This window comes from Anguilla rostrata, chromosome 8 (assembly GCF_018555375.3).
Source record: "Anguilla rostrata isolate EN2019 chromosome 8, ASM1855537v3, whole genome shotgun sequence".
Taxonomy (NCBI): Eukaryota; Metazoa; Chordata; class Actinopteri; order Anguilliformes; family Anguillidae; genus Anguilla; species Anguilla rostrata.
In genome coordinates, this window is record NC_057940.1 from 18,595,838 (window position 1) to 18,610,366 (window position 14,529).

At 38.5% G+C, this 14,529-nt stretch overlaps 1 protein-coding gene across 3 annotated transcripts; it reads right to left on the reverse strand.

The window, feature by feature from the left end:
• Window positions 1–1,267: 1,267 nt before the first annotated feature.
• oc90 (otoconin 90) lies at window positions 1,268–14,222 on the reverse strand. Of its 3 annotated transcripts, none has more exons than XM_064346869.1 (16): window positions 13,663–14,222; window positions 12,405–12,453; window positions 11,598–11,660; window positions 10,974–11,148; window positions 10,331–10,443; window positions 9,852–9,983; window positions 9,251–9,298; window positions 8,021–8,131; window positions 7,532–7,873; window positions 6,921–7,034; window positions 6,143–6,241; window positions 4,902–5,081; window positions 4,380–4,469; window positions 3,656–3,827; window positions 2,403–2,509; window positions 1,268–2,132 (listed from the first exon to the last, which is right to left on the reverse strand). In XM_064346869.1, the coding sequence occupies exons 2-16, from the start codon at window positions 12,445–12,447 to the stop codon at window positions 1,819–1,821; spliced, it is 2,103 nt and encodes a 700-aa protein (XP_064202939.1). In that variant the 5' UTR covers window positions 12,448–12,453; window positions 13,663–14,222; the 3' UTR covers window positions 1,268–1,818. The 3 variants fall into 3 exon arrangements, with proteins under 3 accessions (XP_064202939.1, XP_064202938.1, XP_064202940.1); XM_064346868.1 differs by having other exon boundaries at window positions 6,143–6,262; window positions 13,663–14,221; XM_064346870.1 differs by lacking the exon at window positions 8,021–8,131 and having other exon boundaries at window positions 6,143–6,262.
• Window positions 14,223–14,529: the final 307 nt, after the last annotated feature.

Below are 14,529 nucleotides of genomic sequence, written 5' to 3' on the forward strand. Positions count from 1 at the left end.
GAATTCAAACTGAGTGGTGGAAAATCCCCTTTGCTCTCCTCTCCTAAAGTCAGTGTGGGTCACACTTTTCAGAATCTTCTAGTTATTTCTTCGCACTGCGCATCTGCATCTTCACAATATGGAACAGTCAAACAGTAACTACTTCAGAGAGGTATAGCAAACTCTAATGTGGGACTATTATCTTATAATTCTGTTCCTTGTTATCCCATTTATGGATTTAACCAAAATGCATTAATCATACCCCAGGACCCCAGGAAGAGTAGCTGTTGCGATGGTAACAGCTAATGGGGATCCTAATAAACTATACTAAACTAAACCATTATTTTTCATCTTTCCTAAAGCTAGAATGTGTGTAAATTCAATTTGCAAACCCTGAGAACATAACCTTGTTGAAACATGATGTATGGTACATGTGGAACAGCATGAGAAAAGGTAACATGTTTAATCTCTTCCGTCTCTTACTTGCCAGGTTATTGTGATTAAAACAGCAAATTTAAAAACTAAAAATAAAAACCCTGCATTGCTTTAGTTTTAAATCTTTTGTGTAATGTTCCATGTGTCATCATTTCAAAACAATTAAAGATTACAAAGATTGTTTATCACTGTATTATAGAAGGGGTTTGTCACTATCTAAATGAGAGGACAATACTGACAGGTTTAATCATGTAAGCAAAGAGGAGAGTGCCATAGAAGTTCTACAGAAAAACCTTAACTGACAAAATGTCTTAACCGCAGGGTTTTCAACTGCTAATTCCTATAACCTGACTCTTTTTAAAAGTGGTGCACATGGTCCAACCATCCTCATAATATTGAGGAAACAATTCATAAGATGTATTATACAGTATGTTTGTCAGCAAGTAAATGCCTTTTAAGATGTAGGCCTATAGCTGTTATTCATTTTTCTCACTAGTGGGAGGTTTGCTAACACCACGATGATGCCAATTTTGATATAAACAAAATTGTTTATGCATCTCAATAATATACATTTTTGATCAACAAATGTGTGAAACCTTCATTTCCCTAAAGGGAATATGTTCTGCATGCGAACCAAAGCAAAACAAATGCATTGAAGGATGAAGAACACATCTGTGGTGCCTACAGTTGGCTGAGCAGATGCTGGGTATCAAATACACAGTGCCAGCCAGTCAGCTGATGCAACAGGGACTGCAGTTATTTTGATGAATGCAATGCATTTGATTGATTAGCAAATTAGCATGGTTGATAATAATAAAAAATAATAAAAAAATGTATAATATAGCCAAAAATGTACCCCTCACATGGCAGTTTATTTAAACACATTTTATGAAATTGCATCAGTACACAAGGATGAAGTAAGCACATTGTATCACATGTACATCTGATCTGCATATCGGTAAAAAGATATCCCTTTGAAGACAATGCGATTATTCTACATTCCGTTGCAAAGCTCAGTGAAAGTCATATTATCAGGAAAATGTTTAATTGCTAATGGGGGTGTTTTTGTATTCACCATGAACTAAATGACGGAAGCTTCACATATTGTATGAAAGTGTCAATAATATTATTATATGCAGTATACTTTAAAACATATTCACCATATTACAGATTTGATATCGCATATTAACATCTCTTTTTCATGAAGAAAGGTTCCCAGTTTGAGTAATTCTATTGGCAGTGTATTATAGTTTTCTAATAATTCAGCTGGACTGTAGTTGAACTATGTCTGTAATGTTGCATTAATACAGCTTTGGACTGTTTATGAAGTGGCACTTTATGAAGGAGCTGAGAGAACCGAGAGGTTGCAGTTCCAGGTTGAGACCATGCCGTAGCCCTGCTTTGCTAGTCATCCTCTTCACTTAGGTCCTCGCTGGGTTTCTCCTGCTTTACGCCCGCTTTCTGCGTGTGTGGCGGGCGGCCCTTGGTCACCCTGGGTGCCCCGCCCTCCTGCTGCCGGCTCTCCTCGCTGGACTCCAGCGGCTGCGGGCGGGGCCTGGGACGGGGGCGGCCGCCGACGGGCCTGCGTTGACAGGGGGCCCGCGGCCCGCTGCACTGCCACACGGGGGAGCTGTGGTTGAAGTGGGCACCTGCCATGCACTCAGCACTGGCCTTGTCACACACGCACTGCAGCTTGTCACAGACACTGACCCCATAACCTAGGGAAGGGAGCATCGGAGACACAGTATATCTGTTGGGTCAAAGGTCATACATGGCCTTGTGGGCTCAACTTAGACATCTGAGATTCTCTTTAAAGGGAATTTAATGAAGCTCTCCAGAAAATATAACATAAACTTGAAAGCTAATTTATTGTATTGTATTTATCGCCTAATTTTGATTGAAAACTGAATGTGGTTTAGTAGAAATGGAGTGGATTTAGGATCCCTTTTTTTTGTCCTCGGATTGTACCACTAGGTGTCTTTACTCACATCGCACTTTCCCATTCTCACAGGTGACGTGAGCAGAGATCTTGCGTTCCTGCCGACAGCCCAGCATCCTAACTTGCTCTAGGCAGCACTGGTGAATGAAGCAGCATCTGCAAAACACAAAATTTGAATCAATGTTCAGTGATCTTTTTAAAATGGTTCATTAATTATTCTGCACAGTGCTGCATATAACAATGTGCTCTTATAATTGGCCTACTGCAGTGTTCAAACAATTGCCCCTCTGTGTCACAGCCAGAGAGACATTACAGTCACTTGAGATGATTGCCTTGCTGTGATAAAAAAAATTTTTTTTTTTTAAAACTGTATTTTGCTATGGGGCCCAATCACATTTTTAGGTTCTCACATTCCAAGTTCTAAGGGATGATATCACTTCCTGTAGAAGACCTTCACATGCACATTCATGCCGCTACTCATTGACAGAATCAGTAATGGGTGCAACTGAATCAAAAGTAATTGAATGTAAAAATGAAATACAATGAGATTCCAGGAATTATTCCAAAGACTCTCACTCTATCCTCTGAGTTGTAATGATCATTGAAGTAAGACAGAATGGAGTATGTGTGCAGATATGGACATGTAACATAATGTGTACTTGCACACTATTGCACTTTTTCCATCGGTCCCAACAAAAACAAGCCATTGTCTAAAAATTGATTTCATCAGCAGACGAGGTCGGATGTAGAAAGCTCGGCAAGGGTCACTGCTGATTTAAAATCAGAACATTTATTTTATTTCTGATATTTGGTTTTTGTTGAGGTTGACAGAAAAGTTGCACAGCTTATTGTGTTTCATTCACTTCATTGTCTACCTTCCGTCCTCTTTGTGGTCTTTTGTTACTTGATTTATTTATTTATTTTTTTACCACCACTTCAAAATCTACATTATCTTCAGCGTCCAGTTTAACTTTTTGTGAACTTTGTATTGCAATTATATTTCTTTTTTGTTTTGAAAAGCAAAGTGAAACATGCTGGGGCTTATCAGCTGCCTCCAGCCACTTCTGGCTTAGCGCCTGCAATGTAAAATAATTGAGGCTTAAACCACGGCTACTTAAATCTGCAACTTTCAATAATTAGTTATTTGGTGCTGTCCTAAAAAGTTATAATAGAGATTGTGCATTTAACAAAATGGCAGCAATAAAGCCTAATCAGTCTGTGGAGTTTGTGTATACGATTGATGACAGTTGGCATATGGAAAGCATTTCTGATACTTGTACTGTGTGCCCACCCTCTTCTCACCTGTCCAGCTGGTCGTGCGGTTGGCCCCTCCCCTCCTGCCCGCAGTAGCAGCCGTACATCTCGTACTCGTGCGGGCAGCGCCCCGTCAGACAGTGCAGCATCTCGCCCAGGGCGGGCATCTCCCGGTGCGCTCTGCCACTGGCACTGTACATGGTGAATGTGTGACTGCACTCTGCAACCAATGAGAGCCAGGGGAGGTGGGCATTTACCACAGAGACAGATGGTTAGCCTATATCAACTTATATTGACCGCAAGATGACACAGATAACCGAAGCAGGAAGATGTAACAGCGGTTACATTTTGTACCACATTACATGACAATAACATAAATCATTATGTGAAGATTTAGTCGTGAGATGTACAGATATGCTTTTTCAGCCGCTGCACTTTGTAGATATATATTTTTATTTCTGGATTTGTAAGTCACCGTTGCCCAAAAAGGTTGCCATTTTTTATGTGGACGTTTTGAGAAATATCTTTGTTTTTTGGTTATTACAGTGTACGCAACTGATTTACTCAAAGTTGAATTATATCTATACGTCCTGTTTAGTATTATTGAAATGTTTTAAGGATATATCGAATTTATATTAAATGTAACACAAAGAAATAGAGAATATTCTATGTACTCTCAAACATTTTCAGAGATTCTCAAGAAAGAATGACAATAAATATGCAAATTCTTTATAAATGTGTTGTTGCAAGTCAGCGAGTGTAAGTCCCTCACCTTCCATTTCTGGCTCCAGCGTCTCTTCATCGATCCCGAGGAGAGACAAAGCAAATAACGGCACTGCTTTTGCCATGGGAACTTCAAACTCTGGACAGGAAAAGCACACCACAATCAATACACCAAAACACATTTCAAAAGATTTGTATTTAAAACTAATCTGCAGATCAATATCTTCTCACGGTCTCCTGGGCCAGTTCTGGGCCTGTGTGCGAGGAAACTGAAGCTGCAATGAAGGTGAAAAATAAGATACTACTTGCTTTGACCTGCAGTCCATGAGCACCCACTAGTGCTAGCAAGGAAACATGGACCCCAAACCAAACTAGCCCTTCCATACCGTGACTGATGCAATTGCCCCAAGGAGCAACTGCCCACAGTCAGCATTGGCACGGTCTGGATTCAGTCTAAGACTGTTGGATTAATCCATGAGCCCCAGCAACCCCCTTTCTTTTCCTTTTTTTTTTTTTACATCATTAACAAATATACAATTGACATCTCTAACATTATGAGCAAGATGGGTACCCTCAGTTTCTTTCTCCTGTGAGCTGTCCAAAGTGTCTTTCTCTGTACAGGGCTCCTTCTTCTCCTCCTCCACTTCCGTTTCTTCAGACACATCGTCGACTGTTGGTGAGGGCAGCCATGTTGTTCTTGTGGTAGACTTGGCAATCGTAGGTGTCAACGTTGCAATTATTGTCTGCTGTCCTGACAGAAACCATAAGCACCGATAACATTTTAATTATTGTAAATGACACATGCAGTACTGGTGATAGACAATACTTGATCAAACGCAGCCACCATGCCTTAGTATCTTGACCTTCATGAGCAAACAACTGAAATTGGATACTGTACAATACATCATGACAAAAGTGAATTTCATATGTTATAAGGACAGGAAATAGCCATATACATAGATATAACAGTGATACATATTCAACCCATTCATATTCAATATGTCACTGAATCTAGGTGAAGACCACAGCAATTCCTGTTGAATCGGGATCAAGGATCAATCAATAACATCATACAGCAAAAAGGTCACCTGCTGTGCTGTCTTGGAATTGCAAATTCATCTCTTATTTCTGCATGCAGTGGAAGCAATGTTTCTTTAATCATGGATTCTGGAATAATCCTTCATGTTCTGCCCACTATTCCAAATGCACATGTTAAAAGCTAAAAATAGCTGATTTTACCAGGACAGGGTAACCTGACAGTTTGACTGAGGATGGATAGGAAGAGCCTGGTGATGCCATCCACCAGTGAATGATTTTTGTTGTGTTCTTACTTCTGGTCTTTATTCAATCTAACTGCTAGCTACTTTGTTCTTTAACCTTGTGTAAAGAATTTAGGAAAGTTTTACTTTTTAATATGTAAACAAAGGGGATTCTTGAGCAAATTAACCAGAAATGCTGCATAACAAACAAAAGAAGGATTGCTTAAAACTGTCATTTCAAGTTACTGTATGGATAAGGCAAATTGTTGTTATATTGAATTTATGCTGTAATCGTTTTAATTGAAATGGCATAATAGTCCTCATATTCCAAAACTGTGTCTACCAGAGCTATCTTCTGCCATCACTGTACTGTATGTAATCGTGATTTTTAAAAATTCTCACTCCTCCCTCAGCCATTACGGTAGTACAGGACTTATCTATACATGTTCTTATTCACTGGCCTGGCATAAAAGCAACTATATGGGTTTTGTCATAAGATCAATGCTTGTTTCCCTTGGGCATGAGATGGCAAGAATGTTGTGAAGATTCTCACCTCCTGTGACAAGCTCCCCCAGCTCAACTGATTCGTGGGAAGACTGTGTCATCTGGGTGGTCTCTGTCTCTGTTGTCTCCATGGTTACAGCCATTTGCTCTGTTATGTGGTTATTAAGTACTGGCCATCAGGAATGACAGATGAAAACACCAAAACCATGTTACTTGTGAACATTTACATTGTTGCTAAATCAATGAGGAATCTATTCTTAGAGGCACAAGCTCTGGCATGTTATGGATTTCTTGTTTCCACTGACATTTCCTTTCGGTAAAAGCTTGCTTTTGTGATTCAGGCTAGTCCTGAGGCCCACGGGAGACTTGCAGACGACTATTTGCAGCAGCAATTGCTGCTACAGCTCCTGATACTGTGAGCTCCAGCACTTTGATTTGATTGCATTTGACTGTATACTTTGGTCTCTAAGTGGCTCAGGAGGTATTGGAACTCACCAGAACAGTGCAGCCTCTATTGCCACAGTTGTATGTATTGGCTGTGTCCAAGACAAAAATAGGATATACTTCCCTACACAGATCTTAAATGATTTCTAATACAATCTCCCTGCACAATGCAAGTATATGTGTGGTTGGAGTCAATTATTAGAAGATACATTATTAATTCATGCTGTATGAGACAAGGGTATAAAATAAATGTGAGAACATACCCTACTAAACATTAAAACATGTCTAAAAGCAGGGTTTGTTTCACCAGCATTATTTTTTATGTTTTTTTTTTCTTCTTTTTTTAATGATGATAAAAAACATTGATGAGATGATGTACTCACCTTCCAAGGAAGACTCCTCCATCTCCATAGAATCATGGGTAAACCCAATTGTCTGGGTGCCTTCTGTAGTCTCAGTCATAGAAGCTCTGGGTTTGGTTACAGGGATATTCACAACTGCCAGGCAAAGAAAACACACCTCAATGCAGTTGCCATGGTAATGATGGCTGCCTGTATTGTAATCTGTATAATAAATCAACAAGATTAACTATCGAATATACAAATATTGCATGTCATATTCTTACTGACAAATAAATAAAGATTCATGGATAACATATCGGTATATACTGGGCCTAAATGTTACTTTACGCAGTTATGACTGCTGTCGGTTCAATTAGATCCTGTTAATAAATCAAAATAATTTATTCCAAAACTCATAGCAGTTTCTTGTTATACAATTTTATATTTACTGCTGAGAAGGTTATACACTATAATGTGCCATTGTTTATACATACTTAATCTCCTGTGAGCTGTCTTTCTGTTAAGACCCTCTCGTTCCTTGTTATAAGAGTGTTACAATATTGTAAAATGACTCAAGCAGTCAGCAGAAATCCAAAAAATGAGTTTGTCTTTTATATCTCCCTGAAATCTTTGGATGTGAGGAATGTTCTCACCTTCTGGGGAAAATGGCACTGGGCGATGGGGAGACCGTGTCATGTCAGGTTTCTCTGTCTTTGTCTCCACCTCTGTCTCTTCAGTCACACCAACTCCTTCTTCCTCTATCTCTGTCTCTTCAGTCACACCAACTCCTTCTTCCTCTATCTCTGTCTCTTCAGTCACACCCATTCTTTCTTCCTCTATCTCTGTCTCCTCCGTTACACCAACTCTTTCTCCCTCTACCTCTGTCTCCTCTGTTACACCCACTCTTTCTCCCTCCAACGTTGTCACTTCAGTCACATCCGTTATCTCTACCTCTGTTTCAATATTTTCAGTGACTGTTTCTGTTTTGCCTTGCCCTGCAAATGGAAGAAACATCTGACCAATGAGACTTTCAAAGCACCATTAGTTCAATTTAATGTTCGTTTGCACAGCTAGTAGAATATGTGAATGTAGACGATATCTCTACTTATGTCCAAGTTGCATTCAGGATGATCATGATTTACCTTCTGTAGCAGTACCCATAGAAATATTGGGTGATAGGGATATGCCATTCCATTCTGTATCCATGGCTACTGTTCCATTACTCAATGATTCATTTTCAAGTGAAAGTGGATCTACGGTTATGGCAGAAAAAATTACATACATTTCCTTCTGTAGAACGGAACACAAAAGCAGAACTTTTGAAAATATAGACATAAAATATAAAGAATACGTGTAAATATAAAATCTACTGTACAATTGTCTCAATATACGTTAAACAATTTTTGCATGTTTGAAAATATATCAACTATATTTTATTTTATATATGTAAATTTCATGCATTTCATCTGTGCTATTCTTTTATAGTAACAACGTTATGAACATTCCAAGCTAGTGCTGAAAATCAATTATTATTTGATTATATCGCAGAAATATCAAGTGAATTCATTAACAAATGTTCAGTGGGTTTCCCTTTTACTTGATATCATATACAGACCGCTTGTCATTATCAAACAGTTATTAAAATTACATAAGAATAGAATAACTATGCACATTAATGTCTTTATTCAATAACACATTTATTCAAGTTGATGCTAATTTGACATTAAACATGCTTTCTCACGATAAAACGAAATTCAGAAGAATGTGTAATGCCATTCTGACTTGTTTCAAGCTTATCCTTCTGCAGAAAGTGGTAATTACCAGGAATCAAATTACAGGACTGTTAACTGGCTGCTCCCTTGCCAGTACCTTGGATTTAGCAGAGTGGATTTTTCTAGAATACATTCTTGTGAACTAATAATAATGAGTCATGAGCCTAACAATTTATGTGTATCTTATGGTGTCAAAAATTGATACGCTAATATTCCATCATGATGTTGAAGTGTACATAATTTATTTTGGTATAATGTGGTCTCTCTTCATGTGATATCTTATCTGCAAAAAAGTTTATTTGGGAAACTTCTGAGGTCTGAAATTGTCATATTGTCTGTATACATCTTATACTTACATCACAAGCTGTCCATTAAAATCAAAATGTTGCAGCTCTGGCATTAGTAGTGCATGCTGAAAAATATGTCCTCTATATTTAGCACAAAGTGGTCAAGTAAAAGATGCAGTAGTCTTGGCATTCTCTTCCTTTGACATGTGTGGGTGTGCACAGACGATTGTAAAGGTCACTCATTTAATTGGCTTTTCCAGGATAGAAACTGTGACTCATGTGGTCACCTGGCACCTTTGCTGAAGTTTCCTACCTGTTCCATAAAAGGTATTTCCAACTGTAGTGTTGTTGTCTGGTAAAACTGTGAGACATGAGAAATGACAGTTATTATTTTATAATGACATTTATAACCATATATTTCTCTCAGCAGAGAGCATTCTTCATGCTGAATCTAATGAAGCGCTTTCTCCTTGAGTTTCAGTAACAAGATCAGAACTCTTTCTTGTGAGATGCTTTATGAGTAAGTACTATTTCTGTACTCCTGATATGACATAAGGGCACATGATAATTATTGTACTCGCTCTTTCTCTTAGTTCTTTCATTTCACATTTGTGAATTGTTGCATAGCAACAGTGAGGGAAAGGATCATTGCACAAACACACATTAAATGACCAGTAAGCTAATCGCCGTCTTATTTTCTGTTTTGTTAATGTTTGTACCACACATTTGAGCAAGTCTGTTTTTGCATTTATCTCACCATGCGATGACCAGTCACACAGTACAATATTGAAAATATAGAAAGGAAACATAACTTACATTATTCAAAATAAAACACACTGTACACTGCTGTTTGAATCAGAGACAAAGTCCAGATTCTCACACACTTTATACATTGTGTATCAGTAGCTAGCTACCTGTTGCTGAGGCCAGTAGGCAGAAATAGCTATCCAGATCCCTGAATTCAGGGTTGTACGTGGAGTAAGCCATGCAGTCAATGGCTGCCCTGTCACATGTACAGTACAGCTGCTCACAGAAGTCAGGCATATCTGTAAGATGAAAAAACTCTAAATGGATTAACCAGACATGAATGAGCCTGGTCTACTGTTGCTTTTCATATATGCACATATTTTATCACCTCTTAAATCTTATTGACAAAGACTGTAGAAGCATATTTACAGTTGTAAAGCATGACTGAGGCATTATCAACTCATTATCAGACTTGAAAGAGTTGTGTTTGACCCTTACATTCACAAAAATCTTTTTCATTTTACATTTTGCATTATTTGCCTAGTAGACACTACTTGCAGTTTCCTTGCAGTTACTTGCAGGTGAATATGCACTGAAGCCCATGTAACCATGACAGCACAGCAGGGCACATGTCCTAGTATGTTACCACAGGTGGTGTTGACTTCAGTACAGGCTGAGCTCAGTGAAAGCCTCCCTGGTTCCAGTCTGCAGTGCTTTGAGGCTGCATCTCTGTAGCAGGCTCTGTGCTGGAAACAGCAGCTTCAGGACGCAAGGAACAATGATCTTTTTATTGTAAATGCTGGGTATTACAAAGGGATGAATAACAGTGCCTTTTGAACAGTGACACCGCTCGTTATTGATATTAAGATTAAAATGTGAGGGTTTTGAATTTACATCATGTCCACAACTGAATGTCATCGCAAGGCCATTTGTCCCTTTGACATCCCTTTATCTTTAAAACAAATAACTATTTAAATTCTCACACACAGCTTGGCAAAATGTAGTTGACAAATATGTATATGGAACAAAAACAGCAGAAAAAAAACTCTTGCAGAAATTATTTGAAGACAAGGACAGCATGAACTGGGGTGTACAGCTCATATTTCTGAAAATATACTGCAGCATACTAAGTATAATCATATGAACTTCAATTTGGCTGTACTTTAGGTATAAACGTCTAACATAAAACACTTCAAATATATGTCAGCATAATATTTTTAATGTGGGAATGTTTGTCCTGACTAGTCAACAGATTCATGATTTTACAAAAAAAGAAATATTTTCCTTACCTGTCCATGTCATCAACTGGCCCGGCCCCCTCCTCGTATCTACAGGAACACCCATAATCCTCCAGGTCACGAGGACACAGGTGTGTGGCACACTGCAGCTTCAGTGCAAAGTTGAAAAGGGACGGGAAATTATCCAGCAGCGTCTGGAGCCACGTGAAGCGCACGCCCAGGCAGTCTATCGGGGAAAAAAATGACATTAAATTCGCTTGAGGTCAGGAAAGGTAAAAAAATTATAGTAGTTAATCAAGCTTTTTATAATTGCCATAACCAGTGCTGCATATGAATCACCAAATTCAATCTTAATTTTAGCATTCTGGCAGAACAGTACATCGCACAGAAATCTGAGTTCACCTGACTATACTATTCAACTGTATAGACCTTCAAATAGTCATGGCAATTAAACATATGACAACATGACAATAACTTAACCAGTAGCCATCAGTTAAAATCTATCATGTATAAAAGTGAATAAATTTGCGTCTGAATCTCTTCTTCTTGTTTCCTTGGATTGTGAAACACAGCAGGAAATAATATTTAACTATTATTTTCGCGTTAATTCTTTTGATACATTTAAGTAAATAAATAAGTGTCTGGTAAGTTAAAATTTCAGCGTAAAAACCTCACCAATAAGACGTGCTGCCTCCAAGCCAGCTGTTTCTGGGCAGGAGGTGAAATTGCTGGCAAGAACTTAAGACAGATATTTATGTTAACAAAGATTAATGAGTCAAAACTGGCTTTAACAAGTAAACACTTACATCACAAGCTGCACTGTTTTAACAATGCACTTTACATATTGAGGACCAAATCATTTCCCTTTTAACTAGCAAATGGTTTGAATCATAAAAAGAGAGTCTAGTCCAAATAATTAGGCCATTCATATTGTCCTTTGATGGCCTGACGGAGGTTGAAATTTTGTATCATTTGCACTTAAGAATATGCCATTTGACGGTGTTTAAATCTGTTAATACAGGATGTGGGAGATAGAGTTTATATTTAATCGAGTTTAAAATTTAGATTACATTACATTACATTACAGGCATTTGGCAGACGCTCTTATCCAGAGCGACGTACAACAAAGTGTATAACCATAATCGATCTTATGCTTGTACAATACATTTAATAAGGCAATCCTTTTCATACTACTTTCATAATACAAAAGCAAAGGGTTGTGACTGAAAATCAAAGTTCCTTTTCATTTGTTGTTCAACAGTTCACAAAGCCATTTGCACAAATCCAGAACTTTAAATGGTCTCTATATTTCCCTGTGGACCCCCTCCAGACAGTGGTAATGTGTCCTGCTTAATGTGATTCAACTGAGCGAAGTCAAACTGTGCTTTGTATGTGTGTGTGTGTGCGTGTATATGCGTGTGTGCGTGTGTGTGTGTGTGTGTGCTTTCTCAAAGATTGCATTTCAGCAGGACTTTAACTTACCATTTTGAATTTGAGATACTATTAAAAGTGATATTAGCAGCATGATTTTCTGTAGGAGATGAGGAAACAAAATATGAAAACACAATTCCTTTATGAGCCATCAGGAAGTAAATCGTATTATTGAAACTGAAGTAAAAAAGACATTACTCTGACAGAATGAATGTGACTACATTTCAATTCTTTTGTATGAACAAAACTATTTTATGAGTTAATAATTCGCAAAAAATAATCCTGTGTTTCAACCTCTGGACATTGTGTATTTTTATAGGCATATTACCAAACCTGTAAAGTCTTTTGTTTGAATGGTACTGTCTAATGCTTCTTTCAATGGTACAGTGTATTCTCACATATGTTTTGGCAAAACAGTGATACATAGCAGTATACCAGTTACCAATGCTTGGAATTATCATTATTAAAGATATTTTAAATAGAAATACCAAGTGGTAAATTAGATTTTCAAAACAAGCAATCACGATTATTAATTCTTATGTCTGACACCTTAATTAAACACACTCTCCTTCATTGTGAATTCTTATTTGCATCAAAACAGCCCTGAAAACCTCCTCATAGTAAATTCCTCTCATTTTGGCTCGTAACGTGCGTCATCCCACTCATTGGGTTCCCGTAAAAGCTCGGACAGGAGTCGAAATAGAACGAGTGGACCGCCTAGACTTTCAGCATGCTTCTCACACATCCAATCCCGTGATGACGCACCAGATCAAAGCTTCCATTTCATAACCACCATTTATCCTCACTGCTACCATGAAGTTGCAATATAAAAATAAGTAAATTAAATAGTTTTTTTTTTTTTTTTTAATGGGACATGATCTTTCTGGCTCTGAAGAGTAGCTGGCGGGAAAATTGGCTTTTGTAGATTAATGAACTTAGTGAAATAGCTGCCAATTTTATATTTCCTAATACTGCATTTCAAAAGTTCCACACTTGCCAATACCCACCTGCAGCAAGTAATAGTTTCATGCTTGCAGTGAAAACTTAAAAGTTCCAGTCCATATAGGCTAATGTTAAAATTTCTCCAACGAAAACATTTCTAAATAAAAACTAAGACGTGCCAAATAACACCGTGTAAGAGAAAACTTACCAAAAAAATAGGAGTAAACTGCCACTTTGTGCTACACATATGTAAGTGACATTGCAAATGGAAGGCACTGGAAGGTCATATGTAAATTAACCTTTAATGGAAATGGCAGTCTGAATTTTGACCAGTTGCATTCTGTATATATGATCAAATCAAACTTACCTTTTTGTCATCCAGATCCACGTGTTCACCTTAGCTCATTATAAGTTCTAATGCAATTTTTTTTGCTCTGCAGGCTGTTTATAATGCAGCTTGAAGCCATGTGACAGTTCAAGACATGCCTGTAGCACCATGCTTAACAAAGAAGCAATAGATGCCAGGAGGTATCCATATTTAAAAGCCTCATTGGATGCCCCTGATGTGGAAGCAAGGCTTTGACAGGCTCTGGTATTCAAGGGCAGATCACAGAGGGACCGAGGTTCATGCACTGCTGCCCGCAGTAACTATCGGTTCTCAGAGGAACAACCGCTCCACACACTGTCGCACAGACGAGAGACTGGCGTTCTCCTCCACTGTAACCGACACCTGTTCGAGCAACAAAAGAGTCTACGGAAACCGCAGACCCACGGGCATCTCTGAGGCTTAACCTTGTCCTGTCTTCATATCCTGAACCGGTCTCGCTGAAACAATGTGACCTCAATGAAGCAAGGCTGCCTTTTCACTCCCCAAAGCACAGAACAAGGGGCCGTCCACATAATTCCACTTTGTTTGCGGCAGGTGGACAGCATGACCTATTGCTGAAGCTTGTCATGGCAACCGGTATACCGTGACGGCCTGTTTGCGGTGCGGTGTCCAACCAATGGCGTGTGAAGCAGCAGCATCAATGGCACATCTGTCATTTTTCTACATGTTGCCTTCAATCTGGTAACTATGGACTATTGGAAAGTCCTTTGGGGTGATGTTTTGGAAGAGGCAAACATGTTGCTCGAAACACAAACAATGAAATATCACAGTCATGATTTGCCTGGCTGAAGTGCTGAAAACATGTTGAAAGAAAAGCTGAGAATCTGAATTTGAACCACATGTGAA

Bases quoted from the DNA above. Each gene is read 5' to 3' on its own strand.
- oc90 (XM_064346868.1), bottom strand. From the start codon at position 12,447: ATGCTGCTAATATCACTTTTAATAGTATCTCAAATTCAAAATG. The intron at 9,984-10,330 runs GTAACATACTAG...TTCATCTTACAG, and splicing joins TGAAGTCAACACCACCTGTG to ATATGCCTGACTTCTGTGAG. The intron at 7,874-8,020 runs GTAAATCATGAT...TTCCATTTGCAG, and splicing joins TATGGGTACTGCTACAGAAG to GGCAAGGCAAAACAGAAACA.